Source organism: Phyllobates terribilis, unplaced genomic scaffold (assembly GCF_046119375.1).
Source record: "Phyllobates terribilis strain yellow unplaced genomic scaffold, ASM4611937v1 Scaffold_4__5_contigs__length_816908805, whole genome shotgun sequence".
In the NCBI taxonomy this organism is placed as follows: Eukaryota; Metazoa; Chordata; class Amphibia; order Anura; family Dendrobatidae; genus Phyllobates; species Phyllobates terribilis.
Window position 1 is genome coordinate 417,172,975 of NW_027362764.1, and position 13,093 is coordinate 417,186,067.

Below are 13,093 nucleotides of genomic sequence, written 5' to 3' on the forward strand. Positions count from 1 at the left end.
CAATTCCTAGAGATGGACTAAGTAAAAAAGTTTTAGGCTGTGTGCCCACGATGCGTTTTTTAAGCGTTTCCGCAGCGGCAATAACGCTGCAGAAATACTTAAAAAACGCATGGTAGAAGGCCTGCCCTGTTCCCCAATGATAATCCGCATGTGCTGTGCACATGCTGCGGAAATTTCCGCTGCGGATTATCATTGCGGAAAAAAACGCAGCACTAGCAATTATTTTGCAGAAGTGCTGCGTTTTCGCCGCCATTGACTTGCATTGAAACGTATGGATTACGCATCACTGCATATGTAGATGCGCATTCCACGCATTTCAATGTGCGGGTGGTACCCGGGTCTAGAGGACAGGAGACTCTCCTCCGGATCCGGGTACCATAGAACCTGTGAAAAAAAAGAATAAAATGAAAAATAAATGTTATATTTACCTTCTGACGGCCCCCGCTGCGCTCGTCCTCCCATGTCGGCAGATCGCGATGAACTGAAGGACCTGCACTGATGTCATAGTCATGTGACAGCAGGTCCTTCAGTGTACCACGATCTGCCGGCCGCCAGGATGGAGCGAAGCAAGACTACGGGGGCCATCGCAAGGTAAGTATAGATTTATTTTCAGCAGCAGAAGGGAAGGAAGGGAGACACAGATCCATTACTAGTGGGTAGGCGGAGCCCCACAGGATAGTTCACCTCAGATTTATAAAAAGTGATGACCGGCCCCTCCAGCTTAGGCTCCTCCTACTCCCATGTTCCTCAGTCTGAAATTTGAGGTCACAGAGGATAGTCGCTGCCTTCGCAGCTCCTCAGAAGATTTTCTTATTTTTATTCCGGAGACCTGGACCCCCCGTGGTCTAGAGGTCTCAGGGGGTCTCAGCGCTGCTGGGACCCCTGACCCTCCCCTGGCAGATCTGCGTTCCCCCTAAGGAGGTCCCCGCAGAACCCTGCTGGCCCCGGGAGATACAGGGCGCTCCCTGGCGGAGACGCACACCGCTCGTGTGAGGTCCCTGCGCGCTCCGCTGGGTAAGTGCCCTTATTGAGTGCTGTCAGCGGCTGCTGCAGCAGCCGCTGTCACTGTATATGTGTTTTGTGGTGACTGCTGTTTTTTCTGGCTTGCAGGGATTTTTCCTCTGCATGCAGCATTTGATCCTCGGCTGGCAGGGGAGCAGGGACGGAGGATTCGCGCGCTCCGTTCGTAGCTCGGCGGGGGGCATGGCTTAGCGTCTCTCTGCTGTCGGTCTTCTTAGCTCGTGACAGGAAGTGCCTGGAAAGCGCGCGCTGGAGATGTCCCAGCCCCTTCTTCTTCCGGCCAGCGTCCATCCTCGTGCAGCGTCTCCTACTCCCTGCTCCCCGCGCTCAGCACACCGAGAAGAGCAGTCTCTACGCCAGCTGGTGAGTCTCTCCTGCCTTTTAGGCAGAAAGTTCCTTCTCGGGTATTACAGCGCAGAGCACTTTCCTTATGTCCTAGGCTGACCAGGTGTGCTGTATACGGCGCTGCTACTTCCCTGCTGTGATGGCTCTGACGTACACCTCACAAAAAGGGTAGTGCGGATCAGTAGCATTAACCCCTTCTGAACGGGCTCTGGCCCATCAGGCTGTTAACCCTCTCTGGAGGTGCACCCTTCTGGGATCAGAGGGTGCTTCTCTCTAGTCTGTTAGGTTAACTTTTGCTCTGCAGGCCGCTGGGGTAGCTTTTCTCCTTCTAAGGAGGAGCTTTAACCCTTCAGTGCCGGGTGATTTTTTGTGCAAGAACAGGCTGTGGTAGTGGAATTCACACATCCTTGGTTACTGTACCCATTGTAAGGTTATTACCGCCTTATCCACGACGCTCGCAACTCTGTGGGGGCATGTCAGATCAGGGACCAGGGGGCGCGGACCTCTCTCCCGGTCTGCTTCAGGATCGGTCATGCGTATCTCAACGGTCTTCAACGGCGTCAGGTTCGACGCTAGTTGGGGGTCTCAGTGATGTTAAGGTGGAGGCGCTCACTCGCTCCATTGACAGTCTGTCTGACCTCCTGGGTCATTGGGTCTCTGCTATGTCCCAGCCGACGTCTAGAAGTAGGAAGCGTCACAGGCCTGTGGTGGCGCCGTCTCCTCCACGCAGTGCGTCGGAGGCTTCAGAATCGCCGACAGACTCTTCTGGTGAGATCTCCGATTCTGATGAAGAGAATCGGCGGGGTCGCTCTGCTTCGCTTTCGGGCCGCGTGGACGCTTTTGTTGAAGCTATGCGGGAAGCGTTACAACTGTCTGAAGAGGTGACGGGGCGCCCTGGCAAATCGGCCCGGCTGTATCAGGAGTCGCGTCGGGCTCGCTCGACGCTGCCGATACACGAGGAACTTAACAAGGCGGTGGAGAAAGAACGCCTGTGTCCGGATAAACGTTTCCAAGGGTTGCGGTTTTTTGATGCCCTGTATCCCTGTTCCACGGAAACGATCACTAATTGGGTCCCCTCTCCTGAAGTGGATGTGCCATTGTCTCAGCTGAGCAAATCCTCTTTGCTTCCTGTTAAAGGGATGGCGAGTCTTCAGGACCCGCTGGACAGAAGGACAGAGTTAGCGGCAAAGTCCATCTACGAGGCCGCGGGTCACGGATTCCGAGCGGCCTTGGGGGCCATGTGGGCTGGTGAGGCTTCTCTGCGGTGGTTGAATCAGCTGCGGACGGCATGGCAAGATGGAACTCCGCTGTCTGAAGTGGAAAGGCTCTTCCAGCTCTTGGAAGAGGCGGCCCGATATGGCAGGGACGCAGTGCTGGATACTACTTCGGTGATGTCCAGGGCTCAATCCTCGGCCGTCACAGTTAGGAGAGCACTGTGGCTTAAACAGTGGACCAGAGACGCAGTATCCAAACAAGGTTTGCTGAGTCTGGCGTACAAGGGCGGTCAGCTGTTTGGTTCGGACCTCACGGAGCTGATTGCTAAGGCCAAGGCCAAAGATACGGCTTTGCCGCAGCGAAAGGCAGCGGTTTCTACGTCCGGCAAGTCAAGTGCCGGTAGTGGTCGTCGGTCCTTTCGGCCCAGGGGTCGATTCAGTCAGCCTTCTTGGAGATCGGATCGTCCCTCGTCTTCCGGAAAAAAGACCTCCCAGAAATCCCGTACTCCCTGGAAACAACATTTCCGTCAGGACAAGCGGGAGGTTGACAAAAAGCCCGTTAAGGCGGACTGACGCCAGGAACCCTCTCCAGGGCTCTCGGGTGGGAGGTCGTCTGCTACAATTCGGGTTGATTTGGGCGTCACACGTATCGGACGCCTGGGTGACGCGGGTTATGTCGGAAGGTTATTTCATAGAGTTTCATTCTCGACCCCCGGACAGGTTTCGTCAGTCGCGCATCCCGTCCGAGCCCAGGCTAGCTGCCGCACTGCTGCGGGAGGTCGACTCTCTTCTGCAGCAGGGTGTGGTGATTCCGGTTCCGCCGGAGGACCAGGGAAGGGGGTTTTACTCCAACCTTTTTGTGGTGCCCAAAAAGGAGGACAAGTTTTGCCCCATTCTGGACCTCAAAGAATTGAATTTGCATGTCCGGACCCGGAAATTCCGTATGGAGCCTCTTCGCTCCGTCGTGGCGGCCCTGTCGCAGCACGATTTTTTGGTGTCGATCGACATCCGCGACTCCTATTTGCATGTCCCTATCGGCAGGGCTCACCAGCGCTTCCTGCGGTTCGCCATAGGTCAGGCCCATTACCTGTTTGTGGCCCTACCGTTCGGGTTGGCCTCGGCGCCCAGGGTTTTTACAAAGATTCTGGCGCCGCTCATGGCGCTCCTTCGAAAGCAAGGAGTTACGATTCTCCCCTACCTGGACGACCTGTTAACTGTGTCACCCACAGCAGAGGAGGCGGTGACAGCTCGCGATCTCTCCCTTCAGCACCTGGAGGACTTCGGGTGGCTGGTCAATTGGAAGAAGTCGTCATTGGAGCCGTCGCAGTCAATCCTGTTCTTGGGGATGCATTTCAACACGGTACGGGCAGTGATGTCCCTGCCTCCGGACAAACAAGCGAACCTTCATCACCATGTCCAGGCTATGAGGTCGGCGATGACGATGTCTCTTCGGAGGTGTATGCGCCTTCTGGGTCTGATGGTGGCGGCAATGGAAGCGGTACCGTTTGCACAATTTCATTCCCGGGGTCTTCAAGATCTTATTCTGACCCGTTGGGACCGATTGCCGGCTTCGCTGGATCGCTGTGTCGGTATCTCCCGCAAGGTGCTAGAGTCTCTTGGATGGTGGTTACGTCCGGAGACTTTATCCCTGGGGAAATCCTTCCTCCTCCCATGGTGGTCGATCATTACCACCGATGCCAGCCTGACTGGCTGGGGTGGGGTTTGGAATGATCTCTGGGTTCAGGGGGTCTGGTCGTCAGAGGAGTCGTCTCTGCCGATCAACATCTTGGAGTTGAGAGCGATATTTCTCTGCCTCCGACATTGGACGGTCCCTTTGAGCGGTCTGCCGGTCCGGATTCAGACGGACAATGCGACAGCGGACGCATATATCAACCATCAGGGCGGGACGATGAGTTCCAGACTCATGATGGAGGTCTCTCGGATCCTGGTTTGGGCCGAATCCAGGGTTCCAGCTATATCCGCGATTCACATCCCAGGAGTGCTGAATATCACGGCGGACTTCCTCAGTCGCGAGCAGGTGGATCCCGGGGAATGGGGTCTTCATCCGGAAGTTTTTGCACTGCTGTGCTCCCGTTGGGGGACTCCCCAGGTGGACTTGATGGCATCCAGGCTGAACGCCAGGATTCCGGCGTTCATGTCCAGATATAGGGACCCGGAAGCTGTGGTGGTAGATGCTCTAGTGGCCCCGTGGGACCAGTTCGAGCTGATCTACGTGTTTCCGCCGGTATCCTTACTTACACTGGTGATCCGGCGGATCAAACTAGAGCGTATTCCGACGATTTTGGTGGCGCCGGATTGGCCGCGGAGGGCGTGGTATTCAACGCTGGTGTCTCTTCTGGCGGCACCTCCGTTTCCACTGCCTCTTCGCCCGGACCTGCTAACCCAAGGGCCCATTCGCCATCCGGACCTGAAGTCGCTTCGTTTGACGGCGTGGTACTTCAGACCGAGATCTTGACCCGTCGTGGGTTTTTGGCCGAAGTCATCGCCACCTTGCGGGCGGCCAGAGGTCCGGCTACGACCAGGATTTATCACAGAACTTGGAAGGCCTTCTATTCATGGTGTTCTGGATCGTCAAGGAACCCGAGGGTTTTTTCCATTCCCAACTTCTTGGCTTTTCTGCAATGTGGTTTGGCCAAGGGTCTAGCGGTTGGTACCTTGCGGGGTCAGGTATCTGCACTATCCGTGCTTTTTCGGAAAGCTATTGCCTCGCGCAGGGATGTGCATTCATTTTTTTGCGGGATTGCACGTCAGTTCCCGCCCTGGAGGGCATTTGTGGCTCCTTGGCGGCTCAATCTAGTCTTGGAGGCTCTTCAGCACGGGCCGTTTGAGCCTATGGATTCAGCTACGGTTTACTTGCTTTCTTGGAAGGTGGCCTTCCTGGTGGTGGTCATCTCTTTGAGAAGGGTGTCTGAGCTGGCGGCACTGTCTTGCTCGCCCCCTTTTCTGGTGTTCCACTCGGAACGCATGGTGCTTCGTACCCGTTGCAATTTTCTGTCCAAAGTGGTGTCGCGTTTCCACGTCAATCAGGACATCGTGTTGCCCTCCCTCTGTCCGAAACCAAGGAATCCAAAGGAACGGGCCTTGCACTCGTTGGATTTGGTGCGGGCTTTCAAGTTCTATCTTACCATCACGCAAGGGTTTCGAAAGTCGGACTCTCTTTTTGTGATTCCTGCTGGTCGTCGGCGTGGTCAGCGGGCTTCCAAGGACACTATAGCTCGGTGGATACGTTCGGCTATCCTGGAGGCGTACGCGCTCAAGGGCGAGCCTTGTCCGGTTAAGGTTCGAGCTCATTCCACGAGAGCGGTTGGTTCGTCGTGGGCTGTTCGTCAGGGGGCCTCGGCAGCGCAGCTCTGCCGGGCGGCTACATGGCGTTCCGTCCACACTTTTACTAAATTTTATAAAGTGGACGTGAGTGCTTCCGCCGATGCGGCCTTGGGACGCAGGGTCCTGCAAGCGGCGGTGGTTTAGGTTTTATCTTTATCTAGTTTTGGCGCTTGTTGCGCACTTGCCTAAGTTGTTGGGGTGTTGGCGATTCTGCCACTGTTTCCCACCCTTGAGTTCTGGACTGCATTGGGACGTCCCACTAGTAATGGATCTGTGTCTCCCTTCCTTCCCTTCTGCTGCTGAAAGATGGATTTTGGTAAGACCTTACCTGTAAAATCCTTTTCAGCGAAGGAAGGAAGGAAGACACAGCACCCTCCCAGGGCAGAAGTGTATTATTGTTTTCCAGATGCGGCGCGACTCCTCTCTGATGGCGGTCATCGGGACTGGGGTCGGCGCTCTAGGGCTCTGTTCCAGCATTGCCAGCTCATCGCAGTTATCAGGTCCAGTGAGTAGTGCCTGGGACTGTGTGTTCTTTCTGTTATATGCATAACCTGGTCTCTCGCATTTCTGAATTTTCAGAAGGGGTTGTGTTGTTCCGCTGGTGTTGTCTGCTCTTCCTTAGCTTGTGTACGGACTGAGGAACATGGGAGTAGGAGGAGCCTAAGCTGGAGGGGCCGGTCGTCACTTTTTTTAAATCTGAGGTGAACTATCCTGTGGGGCTCCGCCTACCCACTAGTAATGGATCTGTGTCTCCCTTCCTTCCTTTGCTGAAAAGGATTTTACAGGTAAGGTCTTACCAAAATCCGTCTTTTTTATTTTTAACCATTCTTTAAGGTCACACTATATAAATCCATCCGTTTGCATGGATTTACATAGTGTGACCAAGTTGACAAGCACTTTCCAAGTGATGCTAAAATCGCTTGGAAAGCGCTTGTCAACCCACATGCGGAAATGCATGTGAAGAACGCTTCACATCCGCATGTCCCTGGCAGGAAAAACGCATGTACAATCCGCATGTACAATCCGCATGTGTTTTTTTTCTGCCAGGGAGATGCAGAAACGTTCAGGAAAAATCCGGAGCATTTCTGCATCATGGGCCTTAAAAAAGTTCAACTAAATTTGTAAAAATGTGTAAAGAAATATGGAAAAGGACAATAAGATTGTGGAAACATGATTCGTCATTTAAAATGCTGCTTCTATGTAAAAACAAAAATAAACAAAATAAATTAAAAATGTACAGATAGTTGGTATTTTTGCATCTAAACTATAAATCAGTCAAATTATTTATTCTGTATGGAGACACAATAAAAATCTATAAAAAATTAGCCAAAAATGTAGCTTTTCCGTCAGACTGACACACACAACATTTTGATTGCATTTTATTTATGTGAAAAGAAATTGGTATCTCTGAAAATGTAAATTGGTCTTGCAAAAACAATAAAAAAGCCCTCAAACGGCTTTCTCAGCATAAAAATAAAAACATATCTCTCAGAATATGGCGAAGCAGAAACAAATTATTTTTTGTAAAAAAATTGTTTTTAATGTGCAAAAGTAGCTGTTATTCTATTGACCCGATGAATTAACTTATGAATTAAACTTATCACTTATACCCTATACTCAACTATGGTAAAAAAAACATAAATAAAAAAGCAAAACACTTCTTGAACTGCAGTTTATTTGTTCTTTCTGCCTCCCAAACATCAGAATAAGGCTTAGTTTACGTTTATCATGTGCTCTATACTTAGCACTTATATCATGGTTTCCGTCTAGCTGTGCAATTGTTATATGGCATTCTCAATCTATTCCAAAAACTGTGCTCCAAAAATCATATAACACTCCTTTCCTTTCAAGCCCTGCAGTAGTTTTTAACCACGTGTGGGGTATCAGTGCATTAAGGAGTGTTTTATGTGGAAAAAAAAATTGTCATTTTTTCATTCCATTTTGCATTAATTCTTGTGAATCACTTGCATTCTAACTTCCTGGCAGCAGTTTTGAATGTTTTGAGGGGTATAGTTTTTGCCAAATCACTTTTCTAGTTGTTCCTCACATAAAGGACCCTGAAAGTCATTTTAAAACCGAATTGAGTCCCTAAAAAAACTAGTATTGTTAATTTCCATGAAATATAATGAAAAATTGCTGCTAAATTTTTAAGGCTTTGAACATTTTAACAAAATAAAAGGATGTTTGAAAATTTTTGTTAATATAAAATAGACATATGGTGTATTTTAATAACTACATTTTTTAGTTTTATATTTTATAACTATCTGATTTGAAGGTATAAAATAAAAATATTCAAAATTTTTCTAAATTTTCAACAAATTTCAGATATTTTCATGAATAAAATGTAATTGTCTGTCAAATTAAATTTACTGATAACATAGAATACGTGTCACGAAAAAACAGTTTCAGAATCATTGGGATCTTAAAAAGCACACCAAAGTTATTAATACATAAAAGTGACATAAAGTAGGACAAAATTGGCTCCTTCACTAAGTGGTTAAACTTGCTTGACATATAGAACGTCTTTTACTTTCAACTGTAGTCACTATGTGCTATGTAACCATATCCTCTCTTTTTTTCTAGGCTGAACTTTGTTTGTTGGGCTATGCTCTTGAAGTTAGGATAAAAGTGTTGCGGTTAACTAAATTCAACACAGAAGACTTTGAAATGATTTATCCTGCGGATCACAAACGAGACTGGCATGAGATTACTTTAATGACAGACGATGATCAACACTATAACATTCCAGTCATTGCCAAATAAATCATCCACCACATGTTTGATGAAAAGGACAATATTGCCTGTTAGAAATATAAATGATTTTACTGCCATGGTGGAAGTCATTCCTATTATTCCAACATGTGAAATATGGTTGGATGGAATGAAAACACTGAATGTCTAGTTTAACATTTGTAAACCAAGATACTAGACAGATTTTTATGCTTGTACAAAAGTATACTTAATGCAAAATATGTATACAAATCGTTGAGGTTTTATATATAGTAGAGTTTCGATAATGTGCTATATCAGCATGTGTTGAACCTACCTCCATCCGGAGCACAGTAGGAGGTACCCCAAATGGTGTAGTGACCACTGGAACCATAGACAACTGACCTCCTGTAGATACCACCAGACAGCATTTTAAAGGGTAACAAGTTCATGAAAGTAATTCATGTCTCCACACAAAAACAAATCTGTTGCATCCTGCAGTTGGCCTGTTATGTGATAAATGAGAAAGTGCAGCAAGCAGTTAAGCCACAAACCTAGCTTTTCATTCAATGAACCCATGCCTGGGACTATTAATCTAAGGAATCATTCACACAAATGTATTTTCGGTCAGAGTGCTGTCGGTGTAAAAAACGGAGAACACTCTGATCAATGTTATTCAATGAGGCAGTCTAGATGAGTGATTTATTTTCACTGACCAAATCTTCATTTGAAAAGCATTGCAACATGCACTAGTTCCTTACCTAAATTGGTTGAGACTCACCCATTCAAGTTTATGAGTGAACAAAAATAATCTGATGCCATACGGATCCACACTATAGCATGCGATTTTTACGGATACATTGCAATTCTGTAACATAGGAAACTTTAAATGGTCTTCTAAATAATTAATACAGTAGCTGCTAGATTGTATACGGACCGCATATCGATGAGAAGTGAGAAAAAAATCATAAAAGGTTTTTGGATGAAACGCTGAAGGTTTTTTTTATACGCTTGAATAAACCTATCCTAATGGGAAGTACATTTTCACCTTTCTGAACTTTAGGTGCTACATGCATTATCAGTGTCATGGACAATAATTTTAAAAATATGCCCCCCCCCCCTTTTTTTTTTAGATCAAAACTCCAATTTTTACTCTTCTTCAGGATGCCCACTTAGAGATTATTTGTATGTTTCCATTATGACGTGAAAGTGTCATTCAAAATCAGAAGACCTGATGCAGTAAAAAATGACATACAGTACTACAATTGTACCCCCTTAGCAACCATCTTAATTATTATGTCTTGATTGTTAAGCTCACAAAGTGTTTGGTGTTTTATGGTGATACATTTTGCAGGCATCCTTGATTTGCACTATCCTACAGTAGCTTCAGATCTCTTACAATAAGTTCCTGATATCTGTACATGGTTCCAGCATTTTTATGTACATAGTGCAGCATAAGCTATTATTAAAGAATAATGTGGAGGTTTTTGTATATGCCTTGTGTATACCTGTTTTAGTTGATGTGCAATTTCTCTGTCAGCCATTTTGATTCATTTTTATGCTCTAATATGGTTCCTCTAATGTAGACTACATTTCCCATGATGCCTGTAGCATTAGCTCTGCTCTGATAGATCAGTTACATATTACTGATGTAGTCTGACTCATACTGCAGAGTTTCATTGTATTTCTATGTGATACAGTTTCAATCTCTCTGCCACCTCCTTGTGATAGTTTTCCCCTTGTCAGCAATAACAAGTAGGAGATAGGGTAGCCAGGCTAAAGCTGCATCTCATATGATTCACCAGAGATTATGCACAAAGCACACACAAATAGTAGAGACAGTCAATATGAGTCAGGGGAGTTTTATAACTCTGCAGATAATGCATGTATGGCCTTCTGTGTCCCTGCTATTTGAACTGTGAAACTGGGAGGGGAAGTATCTGAAAGCTTCCAGGAGGTAAAGTTAAACATTGGGTGATGACATAATCCTGTAACCCACATGAAGTGAAAGAATAATTTCCTGTCTACACAGGAGTGCATTGAGCTGGTAGTCATACTGTTGATCACATGATCCAAGAGCCAGTAATGAAAGGTTTAAAATGTAATGACACAACATAAAATTACACTGCATTGTCAGCCATAACTCTGGCTGTGGCCAGCAGCAGTCTCAGGTCCGCAGTTAGCAATGTCGCTTGACAGTCAGGAAAACAGAAGTGAACTACTGGCTGGATGTCACCTCTTGAAACAAATGGAGGCCAACCTTACAGAGTTTTCCTCGAGGCAAGTTGGACAGCTTGAATAATTATTACAGCAATATCAAGGGGAGTTTGCACAACATGAAGATGACTTTGGGTGCACCTAGGCTATTCGGCACGAGATCCCTACAGGAACCACTGCTCCCATTTGAGAGAGGTTTCGGCAGACCCCACCTCAGATGTACCAGGAGATGAAAGAACTGTTAGCCCACATGCTGCGCAATAACATGATCCGCGAGAGCCCCTGGGCAGCCCTCATTGTGTTAGTTCGAAAAAAGGACGGTACCCTGCAGTTCTGTGTGGACTACCGGAGGCTGAACGCATGTATTGTGCGGGACTCCTATCCCTTGCCCAGAATCGAGGAGTCCCTATCTGCATTGGGAAAAGCCAAATATTTCTCCTCCCTGCATTTAGCCAGTGGCTACTGTCAAGTACTGGTGGCTGAGAAAGACCACCCGAAGACAACCTTTTTCCTCCCTATGGGCCTGTTTGAGTTCAACTGGGTTCCCATTGGGACTGACAAATGCACCAGGGAACTTTCAGCGTTTGATGGAAAGATGCTTGGGGGATCTGAGTTTTGAAGCCACTTATATATCTCTAAATGACATAATCATTTACTCCTCCATGTTTGAACATGATCTTAGCTGACTGGAGCAAGTGCTGGAGCGCTTCAAAGACACGGGTTAAAAATTAAGCCCCGGAAGTGTCACGTATTTTTATTCAAGTTTATCACTAAGCAACAGATCCGTAAGACACAGACGCAACACAGAAACCTTCCGATTTGCATCAGTGTCTCCTGAATCCCCGTAGACTTGAATGTCCATATCTAATGGGCAAATTGGATCAGAATAGGATCAGCTCTGAGTCACAAGGCTATGTAATGTAACAGATGTGTGAAAACTTCCATACTGTATGGGACCGAGTGCTGACCAAGAAAGAAAAAAATCAGACACTCAGTGTAGTGTAGATCACTCAGTGTGCATCATTTGCTTTTGTCTGCTTTATTAAAAGGCATTCAAACATCTGCCTAAAAGTTTACCAATCAGCAGTAGTTTTGGGCAGTCAGTTGTAAATGGACCCTTTCTGTTTTTTATTTTTATTTTTTCCTCCCTTTCTTCCAAGAGTCATAGCTTTTTTATTTTCCATCCCCATAGCCATTTGAGGGCTCATTTTTTGCGGGAGGAGTTTTACTTTTGAATGACACCATTGATTTTATGTGATGCACTTGAAAACGGGAAAAAAATTCAAGTGCATTGAAATTGCAAAAAAAGTAAGTGCAATTTCACAATTGTTTTTTTTTTTTTATTTTTATTTACAGTGTTCACTCTATGGTAAAAGTGACCAGTTAATACGATTCTCAAGGTCAGTACGAGTATGTACCCCACACACCCCTGTCACAGTCTGCATCCCTCTATCCCACACAGCCTGTACCCCATATACATCTGTCACAGTCTGCATCCCTCTATTCCACACAACCTTTACCCCCATACACCCCTCTGTTACAGTCTGTGCCCCTCTATCCCACACAGCCTGTACCCCCATGTACCCCTCTGTCACAGTCTGTGCCCCTCTATCTCACACAGCTTGTACCCCCACACACCCCACTGTCACAGTCTGTGCCGCTCTGTCCCACACAGGGTGTAACCCACACAACCATGTCATAAGTAGAGATGAGCGGTGTTCGACTAGAACTGTTCGCCAATCTCAAATTCGAGCTGTTTTGGGCGGTGTTCGAGTTGTTTGACGAACCCGAACGATTTGCAAAAAATTCGGCTGTTCGAGGTTATGTTCGATAACTGTTCGTGCACCAAAAGCTTGTCCTGCATGTCTGGCGCTATTTAGAGCACCAATCATGCAGGGATTGTCTGCCACTCACTGTAATGCCACAGCCATGGTGGTTGTGGCATTACAGTGATTGCCCAAATGGATGGGAACAGTGTCAACAGTGAAACATGAAAAGCCGGCAATTCAGCAGCGGCATACACCTGTACCCGACAATTTAGAACCGAAAGAATAGAGCTTCACACATAGATTAGATAGATATAAACATGTCAGCCACATATATACGAAGTACAGTGAAAGTGCTGCTTACTGTACTTGTCATTTAGCGTAAAGGATTTATCAAAAAAAATAATAGTGTTTTCATGCACCGTCTCTTTAAAAAAGCCGGCCGGCAATTCAGCAGCGGTACCCAACAATTTATAA

The 13,093-nt window shown here is 46.9% G+C and overlaps 1 protein-coding gene across 2 annotated transcripts in view; it reads left to right on the forward strand.

The window, feature by feature from the left end:
- The window catches only part of OTULINL (OTU deubiquitinase with linear linkage specificity like), a 109,412-nt gene extending 100,053 nt beyond the window's left edge, over positions 1-9,359 (forward strand). For both annotated transcript variants that reach the window (XM_073678620.1, XM_073678619.1), the window contains one exon: positions 8,508-9,359. In XM_073678620.1, the coding sequence (XP_073534721.1) occupies positions 8,508-8,687 (180 nt within the window). In that variant the 3' untranslated portion in view covers positions 8,688-9,359. The remainder of the gene's footprint in view (positions 1-8,507) is intronic.
- The last annotated feature ends 3,734 nt before the right edge of the window (positions 9,360-13,093 follow it).